General features: G+C 37.0%; 1 protein-coding gene across 2 annotated transcripts in view; it reads right to left on the reverse strand.

Moving 5' to 3' along the window:
• Window positions 1-17,561, reverse strand: part of BDP1 (B double prime 1, subunit of RNA polymerase III transcription initiation factor IIIB) — an 89,480-nt gene that overhangs the window by 58,285 nt on the left and 13,634 nt on the right. For both annotated transcript variants that reach the window (XM_032404251.1, XM_032404250.1), the window contains exons 8-12: window positions 13,810-13,864; window positions 10,299-10,442; window positions 6,562-6,846; window positions 4,707-4,854; window positions 1,319-1,477 (exon numbers count right to left, since the gene is read on the reverse strand). In XM_032404251.1, the coding sequence (XP_032260142.1) occupies window positions 1,319-1,477; window positions 4,707-4,854; window positions 6,562-6,846; window positions 10,299-10,442; window positions 13,810-13,864 (791 nt within the window). The remainder of the gene's footprint in view (window positions 1-1,318; window positions 1,478-4,706; window positions 4,855-6,561; window positions 6,847-10,298; window positions 10,443-13,809; window positions 13,865-17,561) is intronic.

Genomic DNA, 17,561 nt, shown 5'->3' on the forward strand with positions numbered 1-17,561 from the left:
ATTATTATTTTAAGGCATTTTGTTTCTCTAGCTTACTTTAATTGTAAGATTACAGTATATAATACATATAACATACAAAACATGTGTCAATCAACCAATTACGTCATCAGGCTTCCAGTCAACAGTAGACTATTTGTAGTTAAGTTTTGGAAGAGTCAAAGTTATTTGTGGATTTTCAACTGCAAAGGGGTCAGCATCCCTAACCACTGTGTTGTTCCTAAGGGTCCACTGTACTTACATACAGTCAAAGGATAGAAATTAAAGATTTTAAGCACTGTTTGAAAAAACAACCTATCTAGCTATCAGCTGGGCTTTGATAATATAAACTCTAATCCATCTATACACCAGGACACTATGAAGTGCTCGCTTCAGCAGCACATATACACCAGAACACTACATATTATGCAGCTACTCAAAATAATAAAGAAGATCTTTATGCAAAGATATCAAGACATAAAACCAAAAAACTGCAAAATGGTGTCTGTGTGTGTGTATATAACACACACACACTATCATTAGGATTTTAGGAAGAGTAAAAAAAATATAAAGAACATACATTTGTATTAGTTTTAAAGTACTTTTTTTAAATCTCTGAAAGAATAGAAGCAATAAATTACACAAGTTACTTAGAGCGAACGTGGACATGGAAGGAGGGATATTTCACTCTATATCTTTTTATACTTCTAGGTGTTTGAGCCATAAGACCATATTGCCTATTCCAAACACTAAATTTTTATTTAAAAAAAAAGTTTCATTCTCATTGTGACTGTGCTTTACTGAAAATAAGTTTAAGAATTCATAAACTAAACAGCCTTTAAGCCTATATGAGGAGTTAAGGAGGGACCCAAAAAGGAAGTCTGAATTTCTGAGCTATGTCTCTTCAAAGGCAGATTCTTGTAGTGCTTTTATTCTGTTTTTAGTGCAAATGTTAATCAGTATCTGCACACTAGAAAACATAATAATTTCTTTAAAGTCATCAATATCAAAAATCTACAACTTTGAAAAATTACTCAAACCAAGTAAAAGTATCTAACAGCAAATGTTAAGGCTTCCAAATTATTTTAGGATTTCAGCATAAGTCACCACTATACATAAAATTCCTATCATGGTTATCTATTAAATATGAAAGAGAATCTTTCTGTAATGAAATACAAAGTGATAAGCCTTTATGTCACAATCAGACCATAGTACAATTATATATTAAATGGTGTACCGTCCCTTTCTAATCCCTAAAGAAAGCAACATTATCATTTCTTAAATAAGAAATCATCACAATTTTGAAAGTAAATTTTAAAATCCTACCATGTAAAATACTTACAATGATTTATTTTTTAGGTCAACACTGCTTTCTTCTGTACAACTACTTTCCACATTATTCACTTCACACACTGAGGTAATTCCAGCTTCTGATAAAGGCAAATCTGAAGGGCTTGATTCTGAAGCTTCAGTTGCTAGTGAGGTTGCATCTTGTTGATCACTAAGCAAACGAAAACACATCAGGAGGAAAAGAATTCTTAGTGATACATGTTTAATAGTATCTACTTAAAATATTTTTTAACATATAAAACCAGTTAGAAAACGATACTTCATATTTTGGAATTATCAATATAAATATTTTGACTTTTCTATGATCCTTCTTGTACCATGTTGTTAAAAGCTGTATCTTTAGGGGAGCCTGGGTGGCTTGGTTGGTTAGGCTACCAACTCTTGATTTCAGCTCAGGTCATGATCTCAGGATGGTGAGATCAAGCCCCAAGTTGGGCTCCACAATGAGCGTGGAGGCTGCTTAAGATTCTTAACTATAGGGAACAATCTGAGGGTTGCTGGAGGGGAGGAGGATGAGGGATGGCGTAATGGGGTGATGGGCATTAAGGAGGGTACTTGATGTAATGAGCACTGGGTGTTATATGCAAGTGATGAATCACTAAAATCTACCCCTGAAACTAATAATATACTATATGTTAACTAACGTGAATTTAAATAAAATCTTAAAAAAAAAAAAATGCTTTCTACAAAAAAAAAAAGATTCTCTCTTCCCCTCCCTCTGCCCCTCTCTCCCCACTCGCATACACTTCCTCTCTCTCAAAACCAAACAAACAACAAAAAAATCTGTACCTACAGAGAAAGAGTACCCACAAATTAAAAGGCATAGGAAAACACTCAAGAAGTCAAAATGAAAAATTCTTAATTACATGGGGTTGACAAATCTATGTGTAAAATCAGAGCAATATTTAGGAATAATCTCTCATCAAAATCTTACACAGGCAGGCCCTGCTTTGCATGGTACTCTGTTAACCAAAAGTTTTATAAATCCAAGGACACAGTGCCAATATGCATAAGCTGCAGTTAGCACTGTATGCCAAGAGAAGACTGCCATATTACGAAATATCCAACTAATAATACCATAAATCATGGCCATGTACTAACTGGCACCCAGAATGAACACATAAGACATTTAACTAGAGAGGGAGCACACACAAGCAGGGGGAGTGGCAGGCAAAGGGAGAAGCAGGCTCCCTGCTGAGCAAGGAGTCCAATGCGGGACTTGATCCTAGGACCCTGGGATCATGACCTGGGCCAAAGGTAGACGCTTAACCGACTGAGCCACCCAGTGTCCCTGTAGCCTTTAATCTATCAGAAATTTAGCATAGAGGGTGAAATAAGGATCTAATACTATCTAATATTAGATAGATCTACCCATCTAATGAATATTTCATTCAATCTTCACCCACTAATTTCTAATGCTACCTTTGCTATTTATCAGATTCCTAAATTTTTCCCCCTAGGCTTTATATTCAGTTCTGCTGAGTCAATCTGTCCCTGTGCCAGTAACATACTAATTACTCTAGCTTAAAGTATTAATATATTTCCTCCCCAGAAATGTTGTTTTTCAAGTTGTCTTTACCACTCATGACCCTTTGCTCTTGTGTAATTAATAATTTTAGAATCGGCTCACTGTTTTACAAAACCAGTTAGGATCTTAACAGTCATTACAGGGTTGTTTTTCCCCTAAAAAAGCCATAGTACCTTTTATGTGTAGTTTATGAAATTAGTTGTATCTCTGAAGTCACAATTTAAATTCTGTCACCTAGCAAATTAAGGACCCAAGGTCCATGGGCTCAGCTTCAAAGAAACTATTAATCTTCCGAATTGTATAAACAAACTAGCACAAATAGACAAGTGCGACAGTATCAAACTAAAAAGCTTCAGCAGAGCAAAGAAAATAATCAACAAGGTCAAATAACAACCTATGGAATGGGAAAAAATATTTGTAAACCATATATCTGACACAAGCTTAATATCCAAAATATAAAAGGAATGCCTATAATTCAATTAAAATAACCTAATTAAAAAATATGAAAAGGAAATGAACAGACATTTCTCCAAAGCAGACAAACAGCCAATAAGTATATGTAAAGATCCTCAATATCACTTAGGGAAATGCGAATCAAAACCACAATGAAGTATCATCTCACGTATGTCTGAATAACCATTTTCAAAACAAAGAAAAAAGAAAATAATAAGTGTTGGTGAGCATATGGAAAACTGGTATCTTTGTGCACTGCTGATGGGAAGATAAAATAGCACAGCCACTGTGAAGAAAAGTAGAGAGGCTCCTCAAAAAGTTAAAAATAGAATAGAGGGGTGTCTGGCTGGCTCATTCAGTAGAGCATGTGACTCTTGATCTCAGAGTTGTGAATTTGAGCCCCACATTGGGGGCAGATTACCTAAAAAAAAAAATAAAATGTCAAAAAAAATTAATAGAGCTATCATATGATTCAGCAATCCCTCTTCTGGGTATTTTTCTGTAAGAAATGAAAACAGGACCTCAAAGAGGTATCTACATTCTAATGTTTATTTAAAATAGCCAAGAGAGGGGTGCCTGGGTGGTTCAGGGGTTAAGCGTCTGCCTTTGGCTCAGGTCATGGTCCCGAGGTCCTGGGATTGAGCCCCACATCGGGCTCCCTGTTCAGCAGGAAGCCTGCTTCTCCCTCTCCCACTCTCCCTGCTTGTGTTCCCTTTCTCGCTGTGTTCTCTGTCAAATAAATAAAGCTTTAAAAAAACTAAACAGCCTAAATGTTCACTGAGAGATGAATGAAGAAAATGTGATATATGCACACAACGGACTATTATTTGGCCATTAAAAAAAAAAGGAAATACTGTCAAATGCTGCAACACAGATGAAACCTGAAAACATTATGCTAGGTGAAATAAGCCAGTCAGGGGTGCCTGGGTGGCTCAGCTGGTTAAGCGTCCCACTCCTGATTTCGGCTCAGGTCATATCTCAGGTTGTGAGACTGAGCCTTGTGTCGGGCTCCATCCTGAGAGTGGAGCCTGCTTGGGATTCTCTGTCCCCCTCTCTCTGCCCCTACCCTGCCCCCCCGATGCTTGCTCTCTCCCCCCACCAAAAAAAAAGGAAAAAGAAACCCATGCAAACATTAACCACAAGACAGCTGTAGCAAAGTAATCACCAGAACAAAGAGAAATATCAGAATGATACACACAAATGATAAAAGGGTGATTTCACCAAGATACAACAATTCTAGATATGCATGCACCTAACGAGCTTCAAAAGACATGAAGAAAAACAAATAGAACTGAAAAGAGTAACAGGCAAATTCATAATTACAGTTGGAGACTTCATACTCCCCCCTTAGTAACTGATAGAAGATGTAAACAAAGTCAGTAAAGGTATAGAAAAATACCTTGATAAAAGGATAGGGTCAGCTCTTTTCTCAGTTTTTTCACTGGAGGATAAATCCACAATGTCATCCATGTTTCGTATGCAAGAAAGCTTCTGTTCCTTATTGACTTCATCTTCATTTATCTCAGGCCTTAAAGACTGACCTTTATCTATGAATACAAAATGCATGTTATTCTAAAAAATGAAAACATCTACTTTTTAAAGCACAAAGGAATTTACATAAAAAAGTGTTTTTCCTATAAATCATTAATCCATTCCACATTCAAGTTCCTATATGTAAGGCAGAGATCTTAATTTAATTAATTTATTTATTTTTTAAGATTTTATTTATTTATTTGACAGAAAGAGACACAGTGAGAGAGGGAACACAAGCAGGGGGAGTGGGAGAGGGAGAAGCAGGCTTCCCGCTGAGCAGGGAGCCCCATGCGGGGCTCGATCCCAGAACCCTGGGATCATGACCTGAGCCAAAGGCAGACGCTTAACGACTGAGCCACCCAGGCGCCCGAGATCTTAATTTTAGAACATTAATGAAAAGATAATCAACTTAAAATTGTGTAAGTTGTAACTGTGTTTTGAGGATCAGCCCAAATTTCCTGGGTAGTTTACAGCATTCTCCTTTTATCTTGCTTAAATTTTAAATGGTTAAAATTATTTGTTCTATATAGCTAGTTAGGAAGCTACAGGTAGACTGGCCTATTCTGCTCCTTCAGAAGAATCATAATTAATAACACAGTAACTGCTATCATTTATTTAGTACTTACTAAGTGACAGAAACTCTAAGCCCATCAAATGCATTATCTCATTTAATATTGAAAACAGTCCTATTAAAAGGTGGTAAACCCATCAGAGAAAAAGAACCTGAGTTCAAGATCTTAGGTGACTTACCCGAGGTCATATTTAGCAAACAAAAAAAGCTGGAATCTAAACCAAGGTCTGTTTGATTTCCAAAGTCCAACTTCTTAATTACTGAGCTATTCTGCTTTTTATGTAATATCTTTAATAGAAAACCACAAGTGAGTATAATATTGTGATGCCTATAAATTATACTATGCTACTACCACGACTCATTTATTAAAATCATATTGGTAAAACTAAACTACATAAAATTTAAATTCTATAGAAAGGTTTTTCTGGTTTGCTACTATCTTCTTCTTCTCTATTTACTTGGTTATCTACTTTAAGTAATCTACATATGAATTCTTAAGAGACTAAAAATGCCTGAATCTCTTAGCCCTCATTCCCTAGCAAATCCTGGGTGTCAAAATGCCTGCATTCTAAGGGAGCTATAAAAAAAATAGAAAAGAAAGCAAGCAAGCAAGCAAGGAAGGAAGGAAGAAAGAAAGAGAGAAAGAAAGAAAAAGAAAGATCGAAGGAAGGAAGGAAGAAGGAAACTGATTTCAGTAGCTCTTTTATAAAAATTAAACAACTTATTGTGGATTCAAAGGTGCTCTGTAGAGGTAGAACATGAACACCTGTGATTTATTAAGATACACAAGCATTATACAGTTAACTATACACATTGTTATGACTTCTAATCACTGTTTGGTTTTAAGTAAAAAAAGATCAAGACCTGAGCTGAAATCAAGAGTTGGATGCTTAACCGAATGAGCCACCCAAGTGCCCCAGAAACATACTTTAGAGAAAAATTTCCCCAGTTCACTTTGGTTTCTTTACCCCTCAACAATAAACTTCTTTCCTTTAAAAACAAAAGGATTTAACACAGTAACATGAATATAGAATACAAAACTTAAACGTTACTAATTGCTACTACTCAGAAGTATTTAAATTACGTATCATACTATAGTACACATTTTCTCAAGTAATACAGGAACTATTAATATATTTAAGAAACTTACTTTTGTATTTTTCTCCTTTAGAATGACCTAACTGAACAGTGGCATTTCCTGAAAGATTTTTTACTTCCTGTTTACCAACTTCATCCTGATTCTTTCTTCTTCTTTTCTTTTGATTTAGGTTTGGTTCTAATGCAATCTGTTCTGAATCCTGTCCTGTTAAAGTCTGAGACTGTTGTTCTTCTTCAACTATCTGAGCATCCTTTTGAGGTGATTCTGTGTCTGAAATTTTGGTGCTCGGAGACACATCTGGATCATCATTTCCTCCTTCACTGGCAACTTTTTTCACTTTGAAAATAAAAGATATTGTTACAAACACATAAATAACCTACAGAAAAAAAATTTTTTTTTTAAGATTTTATTCATTTGAGAGAGAGAGAGCGCGCACAAACTGGGGGAGCAGCAGGCAGAGAGAGAGGGAGAAACAGGCTCCCCGCTGAGCAGGGAGCCCGACGTGGGGCTCGATCCCAGCACCCTGGGATCATGACCTGAGCCGAAAGCAGACGCTTAACCCACTGAGCCACCCAAGTGCCCCAACGAAAAATTCTTAAAGATGGAGAAGATAAATACTGAAGGATATCTGGGCAAAAATTTGAAGACAACCTAACACGTCCAACTGGGAATGACTAAAGAAGTTATAGTACACTTACACTATAAAAATCCATAAAAATCCACACAACAAATAATAATGAGGTAGGCGTATAAGTAGTAATATGAAAGATTTCAAAAAATATTGTTGCACAAAAAACTCAAGTTGCAGAAAACATATATAGTATGATGTCATTTTTTTTTTTTTTTTTAAGATTTTATTTATTTATTTGACAGAGAGAGACACAGCGAGAGAGGGAACACAAGCAGGGGGAGTAGGAGAGAGAGAGAAGCAGGCTTCCCGCGGAGCAGGGAGCCCGATGCGGGGCTCAATCCCAGGACCCTGGGATCATGACCTGAGCCGAAGGCAGACGCTTAACGACTGAGCCACCCAGGCGCCCGTATGATGTCATTTTTATTAAGCAAAAACAATTACATATCCTCTAAGACACACATACATTTGAATAAAGGAGTTTACTAATGGTTATCCCTAGAAAATCTGGACAATTTGATTTGAGGGCAGGGTACAAAAGAGAATTCAACAAATTTATTTTCTGCACCATTTGTTTTTCAATGTACAATCTTTTTAACAAATATTTTTAAACAATTTCTAGTGCCCTTTTTATGAAGGCATATTCACAGTTAACTGTATCAAAAGATGAAAACAAGGGGTGCCTGGGTGGCTCAACTGGTTAAGCGACTGCCTTCAGCTCAGGTCATAATCCTGGAGTCCCAGAATCGAGTCCCACATCGGGCTCCCTGCTCAGCAGGGAATCTGCTTCTCCCTCTGAACCTCCCCCCTCTCGTGCTCTCTCTCTCATTCTCTCTCTCAAATAAATAAAATCTAAAAAAAAAAAAAAGATGAAAACAATAAAGTTTAAAAAACCAAACAAGAGAGATCACCATGGAGACATCAACCAAAAACAAACTTAACTTCACAACCATGGTCGATCAAGACATCTTCTCTAAAAATATCTAATCTTAAAAAAATAGTAAAATTCAGTGTCATTTACTTTTGTTAAAAAAAGTCATAACAAGATTTTAAAACTGAGAAGACAATACTGGATTCTCTTATCAGAATAATAAACAGTAATTTTTAAATTCTGAGACTTGTAATAATATATCTGAAAAGTTCTCACATTAAGATACAATGACTTACTTATGCTTTCATCTGTTACATAATAATCACGTTAATACATCTATTTTAATCTCTGAGGGCCATGTATAGTAATGGGATAGAGCTAAACATTCTTCATGACTGAAGAATGAAATAATTTTGTAGTTACCAATACTATGTTTAAAATGATACAGACATCATGGTCCAGAAAAAGAAATATTGGACTGCTCTGTGCAGAAGAGAGTTAATGTAGCAGGCCTCACTGCTATCCCTTCAAAGTCCTGCTTAAAAGGTTGGCCTTTGGGCTGTGTCTGGAAACTTGGGCTTGGGGAGAATTCACACCAGCCTGACAAAAGTGGCCTAAAATGTTTGTACAAACAAGGTGGTTTATGCTGAAAAACTATTTTCATTTTGGGAGTTCTGAATTCTGACATGTGCCAGGCAGAGGGTGTCTACATGACCAGCTTCCAATAAAAACCTTGGATATTCAGTTTCTAACAAGCTTTGCTGGTAGACAACTTGTTATGTATCTCATCATGACTTGTTACTACAGGAATGAAGCATAACCTGTGTGACTCTAGGAGAGAGGACTGGTAAGCTTGCACCTAAATTCCCCTCCACTTGGAGCCACATGTCTTTCCCTCTGCTGATTTTATTCCGTATCCTTTCACTGTTACAAATCTCAGCTGTTTGTACAACTATATGTTGGATCTTGTGACTCTCTGAGCCAATAATCAAACCTAGCAGTAGTCTTGGAGACCCCCAAAGCAGGCTCTTACGGCCCTAGGCTCGAGTCCTGCCTCTGTCACTACTAAAACTGTGAGACCTTAGGAAAAAGGAACAAGATCTCCAGGGCTGTTTCCAAGTGACTAAAACAAACGGAAAGGGTCTGGGATGTGGACTACCTAACATACAAAGTTCCCTATAGTTCCATGATTCTTTAAAGTACTGGATAGAGCTAAACATTGTCCTCCTAGATCAGAATTCAAATAATTAAGAAAATATCTGCTATGGGGCGCCTGGGTGGCTCAGTCGTTAAGCGTCTGCCTTCGGCTCAGGTCGTGATCCCAGGGTCCTGGGATCGAGCCCCACATCGGGCTCCCTGCACCGTGGGGAAGCCTGCTTCTCCCTCTCCTAATTCCCCTGCTTGTGTTCCCTCTCTCGCTATGTCTCTCTCTGTCAAATAAATAAATAAAATCTTTAAAAAAAAAAAAAAGAAAATATCTGCTAAAAATACAAATACCTACATATAAACAAGGTTCTACCCAGTACAAGTCAACATTAACCCTCAGAAATAAACTGTGCTCGATATTATACTAAGCAAAATAAGTCAATCAGAGAAAAGACAAGTATCATATGGTCTCACTGATATGAGGAATTTGAGAAACAAGGCAGAGGATCATAGGGGAAGGGAGGGAAAAATGAAACAAGACAAAACCAGAGAGGGAGACAAACCATAAGAGACTCTTAATCTCAGGAAACAAACTGAGGGTTGCTGGAGTGGTGGGGGTGGGAGGGATGGGGTGGCTGGGTGATGGACATTGGGGAGGGTATGTGCTATTGTGGAGCGCTGTGAACTGTGTTAAGACTGATGAATCACAGATCTGTACCCCTGAAACAAATAATACATTTTATGTTAAAAAAAAAAAAAAAAGGTAAAAAAACTGTGCGCAAACAATACAATTCAGTCACAAGCAGAAGTATCAGAGTTCCATTTTTTAAATATTAGAACTTTGTGCCAGGTTTTACAAAGGAAAATGATGATAAATAACCAAACATGACACCCCCAAATTCCAATGGTCTTTTATTAGCTACAACTATGCCCTAGATGCAAGAAAGATGTTAAATAGCCCAGTCATGCCAATTATAAAATTTACACGGAAGTACTATTTTGGGTGAGATAACTAAAAGACTGGAGAAAAATCAATTCTCCCCAATGGATGCCCAGATGATCTAAACGACATAGGAATGCTCAAAGACTTGAGGGACAACATTCCAAGTCTATTATTATTAATAGAACACTCTTTTACTTTACCTTTTACATTTTTCCGTGGTTTAGAGGATTTCTTCTCCTTTAAACTCTGATTTTTAACAGATTTTTGTTTTCTTTTCTCTTCTTCAGCAAGAACTTTCTGAAGCAAATGAGCAAAAAAATCGAAGTCAAAAGGGCGCTTTTCCTCTGTTATAAAAAAAAAAGAAAAAGAACCTTCAAGTTTTTATTTTAAAAAAAGAAAGAATTTTCAAGTATCATGATATCAAAAGCAAATGGGGGGGGAGCCTGGGTGGCTCAGATGGTTAAGTGTCTGCCTTCAGCTCAGGTCATGATCCCAGCGTCCTGGGATCGAGTCCCGCATCAGGCTCCCCGCTCCGCGGGAGGCCTGCTTCTCCCTCTCCCACTCCCTCTGCTTGTGTTCCCTCTCTCGCTATGTCTCTCTTTGTCAAATAAATAAATAAAATCTTTAAAAAAAAAAAAGCAAATGGGCTTATTAGCAGGAGAATGCATAACCAACTCTAGTCACTGTAGTAGTCAGACAAAGGAAAATCAAGCAATAAAAAGGAATAAGCTACATTAGTTTAAAAAAATTTAAAAAGAAAAAAAATAAAATTTAAAAAGGAACTATGTACTGATATAAGTGATATTATAGGAAAATTTCAAAAATGCTGACTAAAAGAAGGCAGACATAAAAGAGTACATACTGTATGATGCCATGAATAAGAAGTTCTAGAATAAGCTAAACTAATTAACCTATGATGATTCAAATAAAAACAGCGGTGGCCCTGCATCAGGATAGCTGTGGAAACTGACTAGAAGAGGATACGAGGGGCCTTTCTGGAGTGATGAAAATGTTCCATACCTTGTTTTGGGTGGTGGTTACACGGCTATACTCTTTGTCAAAACCCAAACTATAAACTGCACTGTAAGTAAATTATCAATCAACTTTAAGACTGATTAGTATGACTAATTCCTCAAAAGCCTCTCTACCACATATCCTCTCTTATCACAACCCTTTCACTGTTTACTCTTCCAAGTATCAACAAAGAAGGAAGTAAATGAATTTTGATCAGGACCACTCTCACTAAATACCCAACAACATCATTACATCAGAAAGAGCCATGAACAGGGTGCCTTGCAGGCTCAGTCAATAGACTGAGTCATGGGATTATTGATCTCAGGGTGTGAGTTCAAGCCCCATGTTGGACGTGGAGCCTACTTTAAAAAAGAAAAAGAAAGCCATGAACAAACCAGGAATGAATCCATTACAGGAGTCAAATCTTTGCATAACATCTACATCTAACAATACAGTGAAGGTAGAAAAAATTATGCTCTATATACATAAGCCCCAAGATTGGTTTAATTGCCTCAGAAAAAGAGGTATACAGGGGTGCCTGGGTGGCTCAGTCAGTTAAGCCTCTGCCTTCGGCTCAGGTCACAATCCCAGCATCCTGGGATCGAGCCCCGCACTGGGCTCCTTGCTCAGCAGGGAGCCTGCTTCTCCCTCTCCCTCTGCCACTCCCCCTGCTTGTGCTCTCTCGCTCTGTCAAGTAAATAAATAAAATCTTAAAAAAAAAAAAAAGGAAAAGGGGTATATACTGTAACAAAAATAAAGTAGCCTCAAGAAACAAAGCCCAAACCTAGGATTCCTGAAGGCCCTATTTATTGTGGACCCAGCCTTTTTCTGTTCTGACCATCCACAACAATGATTCTGAAAAATACAGCATTAAAATCATTCTCAAGAGGATGGGGCACCTGGCTGGCTCAGTAGACAGAGCATGCAACTCTTAATCTTGGGGTTGTGAGTTCAAGCCCCACAATGGACCTAGAGATTGCTTAAATAAATAAACTTTAAAAAAAAAGTAATTCTCAGAGGAATTGAAAATACAAGTTATATGTAATGTATGGTGATTAACATAACATAATAAAATAAAAAAAACAGTAAAAAAAAGAAAATAGAAGTTATAAAAGAAAAAAAATTGAGGTTTTTTTTTTTTTTAATTTTCCACCACAAAGCACCCAAATCAGTGAATTTAACAGTTTTCTATTATAATGGTTTTAACAATGGCTCCACACCCCCATAAAGACTTTACAGATCTATAGATTCTTTTCTGATTATAATGCACTGAATGTAATGCACAGTTTCAAGACCACCTCTCCGAAATGGAGAAGGTTGACGACCAAAACAATCCAGATCTTCCAGGAGCCATTCCTGGAAGTCGTGTCCCTGAGGACCCAAAACAACATTGGGTGTAGAGTCCAGTCATCTACCTTAGTGTCTACTCGTAAACACACATGCTATACAACATTAGTCCTCACTTGAGGTTTTGTTCTGAGATTAGCACTACAGCAACACTGAATACATTTATTTATCATGAAACATTGATAACTATCTTCCAAAGACTAGAGGTACTTTATTTTTTTTAAATAGGTATCAAATCTTTGTCTGTCTTTTAAGTTTATTTATTTATTTTTTTAGTAATCATTACAATCAACATGAGGCTCTAATTCATAATCCCGAGATCAAGAGTCACAAGCTCTTCTGACTGAGCTAGCCAGGCGTCAGGCATTCCTACAGGTACTATTTTAAACAATGCATTCAATTTTGTTTTTCTGTACAGATCGCTTGATGTTTTCCTCTGGACTCAAAAAGAAAAAAATGTTAATTTCAATGAGGCTATTACTCAAAAGCTGAAAAATATCTATCATTCCTTCAAATCAGGTGTAAATTCAGATACCATCTTTTTAGACAAAACGTTCCTGACCACTCAATCCACACATCCACTCCTCACTCCCTCTTTTTTCTTCTTCTTAGAAATTACTCACTTTCTGCAATTAACCATGCTTACTGACTTTATCTTTCCCCCAACTAATTAGACTTACGGCTCTAAAAACAAGCTTCTCATCTGCCCTGTTCACCAGTATATCCTCAATGCCTAGAACATTAACTAGCACACAGGAGGTATTCAGTATTGTTAACTGAATGACCACAAGAAGGAATAATCTATAGTATAAGTTCTTCCAGAAACAACTTCTTCTTGAATACAGTTCCCTCAAAATAAAAAACATTTAGAAATGGTGTCTTCAGGGGGCACCTGGGTGGCTCAATCAGTTGAGCGTCCAACTCCTGATTTTGGCTCAGGTCATGATCTCGGAGTTCTAGGATCGAGCCCCGAGTCAGGTGCTCAGCAGGGAGTCGGCTTGAGATTCTCTCACTCCCTCTCTGCTTCTCCCCCGCATGAGATCCCTCCATCTCTCTCTAAAATAAATAAATAAATCTTTAAAAAAAAAATGGTATCTTCAGTTCCTTTATAACTTCTGGAACTCAGAGCTCTGCTTACTTGCTTCTTGATGTTTTAGCTTATCCCTTGCCTACAGATCTGTTTGTTATCAGCTCCCAGACCTGCACTGCTAAAGAGAAAAATCTCGTCTCATTCTTCCTATGACAATAAAGAGGCAAAACAAATCTAAAACACAATGGACTAAACACAAAAGATTGGTCATTTTTTAAGATCTCCAAGTGGTATGTTGTAAAAGAGGTCTTAATACTTACGAAAGGCTTTGTCTATTCTCCATCCATTTGTTTTCTCTTCACGTTTAAATTTATTCTGTTAATAAAAGAAAAAAAAACCTATAGTAATTTTCTCCCATTAAAAAAGTGAAGAGTAGGGGCACCTGGGTGGCTCAGTCGTTGGGCATCTGCCTTCGGCTCAGGTCATGATCTCAGGGTCCTGGGATCGAGCCCCATATTGGGCTCCCTGCTCAGCGGGAGGCCTGCTTCTCCTTCTCCCACTCCCCCTGCTTGTATTCCTGCTCTCGCTATCTCTCTCTGTCAAATAAATAAACAAAATCTTAAAAAAAAAAAAAAAAAGTGACGATTACAGAGGTGCCTGGGTGGCTCATCGGCTAGGCATCAGCTCAGGTCATGATCTCAGGGTCGTGAGATGAAGCCCTGCTGAGACTCCACACTGTGCATAAAGCCTGCTTGAGATTCTCTCTCTCTCTCTCTCTCTCTCTCTCTCTCTCTCACATTCCCTCTGCCCCTCCCCCTTGCTCACACGTGCATTTTTGTGTGTCTGTCTCTCTCTCTAAAAAAATTAAAAGGTGGGGCACCTGGGTGGCTCAGTCAGTTAAGCACCTGCCTTCAGCTCAGGTCATGATCCCAGGGTCCTGGGATCAAGTCCCACGTCAGGATCCCTGCTCAGTGGGGGGAGCCTGCTTCTCTCTCTCCCTCTACTGCTCCCCATGCTTATGCTTTCTCTGTCTCTCTCTCTCTCAAATGAATAAATTTTTAAAAATCTTTAAAAAAAAAAATAGGGATGAAGATTTATACTGAGCTCCCTGAACCTCCTTATAATCAACAACATAAATCAGCAATGGAAGCTAAGTTTACAGAGAATACAAAAAAATATAGTCAATTAGCCTGGTAACAGATCAAACCGTAATCAATTAAGCTAACCAGTATTAGCTTTTTAAAAACTAATATATTCACATCAAGTTAAACATCTTATGTTGTTATTCTAATGTTTGTTATGACATGGAGGAAAGACTGTAAAGAAACAACTAAGCAAATTTTTGAGTCAGGCAGTTTATCTTTAGAGCCTTCTTTATATTAAGGCACATTTCTTGATTTTCTGAGCACCAAAGATCACATCATTCTCAGCTGAACACCAGATTAAGATGGAGATGGTTAAAGTTTAAGGTTCCATCCAAAAGTCATTATGAAGTCTGAGAGTATAAGCCTGTGTTTGAGAATGTCAAAAATGTATGCATATCCTGCAGGAGCAAATAATCACCAATCTCTCCCTTCTATAAATCAGTAGTCTAAAAGCTTTTGTTGAAAATACAAAAATCAAACTTTTTATTGGAAAAAAATAGAGAAAAATTGCACAAAACAAAGAAGCACTTCGTGGCGCCCTTCTTCCCTCTGAAAAAGTCTAACCACTAACCTGACTTTAAAAGAACTCACTTTCTTGCCTTTCCTTACTGTTTATCATTCAAGGGCACATCTTTAAACTCTTTAATTTAACCTTGCCCATTTTTTAAAAACTTCATAGGACTTTAACATATTTTTATCTATAGGTTATTCTTCTTTTCCAGTCTTTATTTTCTTCATAAAACTTATTACCAAGTAACATCAAACTTTTCAAAGATGATCATCTTTCTCCTACAAAGATTATATTATTCTTTAAATGTCTCCTCAGAAGTTACCTCCAAAAGGCTATCATCACTAAATTAAATATCCTAAGAGAAATGCCAATCAGCTTTAGGCATTATTCAATTTTAAAACATTACTACATGATATTTCACTTAAATGAGAATATAATTGAGAACAATTTAAAACATTTTAAAAAATGTATTGTTATTTCACTGAATTTATAGGCAGGAACTATTCCAGACTAAATTCCATGATTGTAAAATAAATCCCATTATAGTCACCTCTAATGCTGATAAAGTAACTGGTTACAGGCTTACTCAACACATCCAACCACACCAAAAATAACTTTACCACTGAACAAAATAAATGAATCAACTATTTCCAAACACTAGACAATAGCAAGAGCAAAACTACAACTCCACATTTCCAGAGAGAATGGAAACATTTAAGATGTGCCAATGTTCACTCTAGCTCTCTGACTGGGCTACATTTCCTAAACAATGAAAAGGAAATAAAGGCCAAAGGGAGCAGAACTCTCACTAAGCCAAGGAGGTAGAGAATCTCGGGGTTCTAGAGAAAAGAGAGCTATTTAAAAGGGGAGCCTCACAAGCCTAGTAGAAGTATCCCATGGGTCCTTATTCTATATCTGGGTTCCACATGCCCAAAGCATGAAGCCTAAGAGAGAACAACTCCTCCAGGAATGAGAGCAGAAGAAAGATACTAGCAGTCACATAACACAGTGAGGTGATAGAATTCTAGCCCACACAAATGGAAAGTTAACACCCAAACATTTACTCCAGACACCAGAAAAGCCACCTGTTAGAGGTAAGGACCACAGTCTTAGAGCAGCCTTTCTCAATTGGGGTTCTAGCAGGAGAATTAAACCCTAATGCCCTAAGGCATCCACTATATGTAATGAATTACCTTCTCTCCTGTACATCTAGAACAGTACTAATATGGCAGTCCTTGGAGAACATAGAAAACAGTAATTCAAATTATTTTCTATGATTCAGATGAGAAACCTAGAATAAGGACCAGTCTAGATCTGCCTTATTAAAGCCTAAAACCAAGCCTTGAAAGGCAAAGGAGAGTTGGGAGGACATTAGCTACCTTTTAGAATAAAATAACATCCTTTAAAGGAGAAAAACAAACATAATCTAGACATTATCAAACATACCAACCACAATGTCTAGTACTCAATTAAAAAAACTCCGTAAGACATGAGAAAAGATAGAAAAATGTGATACACAAGGAAATAAAAGGAGACTCAAGAGAAATAGATCAACATGACAAAGATGTTGAAATCAGTAGACAAGAAAGTTAAAGCACCTATTATAAATATGTTCAATGATTTAAAGGCAAATCTACAATGAACAGATAGAGAAATCTCGGAAGAAAGGAAACTAAGAAAAATAACCAAGTGGAAATTACAGAAATGAAAAATATAACATGAGAAATGAAGCATTCACTGAATGGGCTTATCTGCAGATTGAAGAAAGCAGAAGACAGGGTCAGTCAACTTGTGAACGCAATAATGGAAACTAACCAATACAAAAAAAAAAATCAGAAAAACAGAGCTTTAGTAACCTGAAGTATAATGTTATGCATACTAACACACATTAAGTGGAGTCCCAGAGAGCAAGAACAAAGTGGAAAAAATATTGAAAAAAACACTATCCCTGGGCAAATCATAATCATACTGTTGAACACCAGAATTAAAAATATCTCGGGAACAGCCACAGAAAAACAATTTATCACATACAAGGGAAGAAAAACATAAATATGACTGACTCTTCATCAGAAATACTGGAAGCCAATGAACAATGGAATGACAATATTAAAACACTGAAAGGATAAACTGTCAAACCACCTGCATATCCAGCAAAAATATCCTGCAAAAGTGAAGCTGAAATAGAGACCTTCAGATAAATCAAAATTGAGAGAATTTTTCAACAGCTGACCTGCCATTCAGACCTACAAGAAGAAATGAAAAACATCAAAATTGGTGGCTAAATATTAAACATGGCTACATATTAAAACTAGCTTCTTTTTTCTGCTCAATTTCCTTTAAAGATAAAAAACTTTAAGCCAAAATAAGTTGGACATAAAACTGGGTTATGTAAAAGTGAAATATAGAATAGCACGAA

The sequence above is a fragment of the Phoca vitulina genome, unplaced genomic scaffold, assembly GCF_004348235.1.
Source record: "Phoca vitulina isolate PV1807 unplaced genomic scaffold, GSC_HSeal_1.0 scaffold6, whole genome shotgun sequence".
In the NCBI taxonomy this organism is placed as follows: Eukaryota; Metazoa; Chordata; class Mammalia; order Carnivora; family Phocidae; genus Phoca; species Phoca vitulina.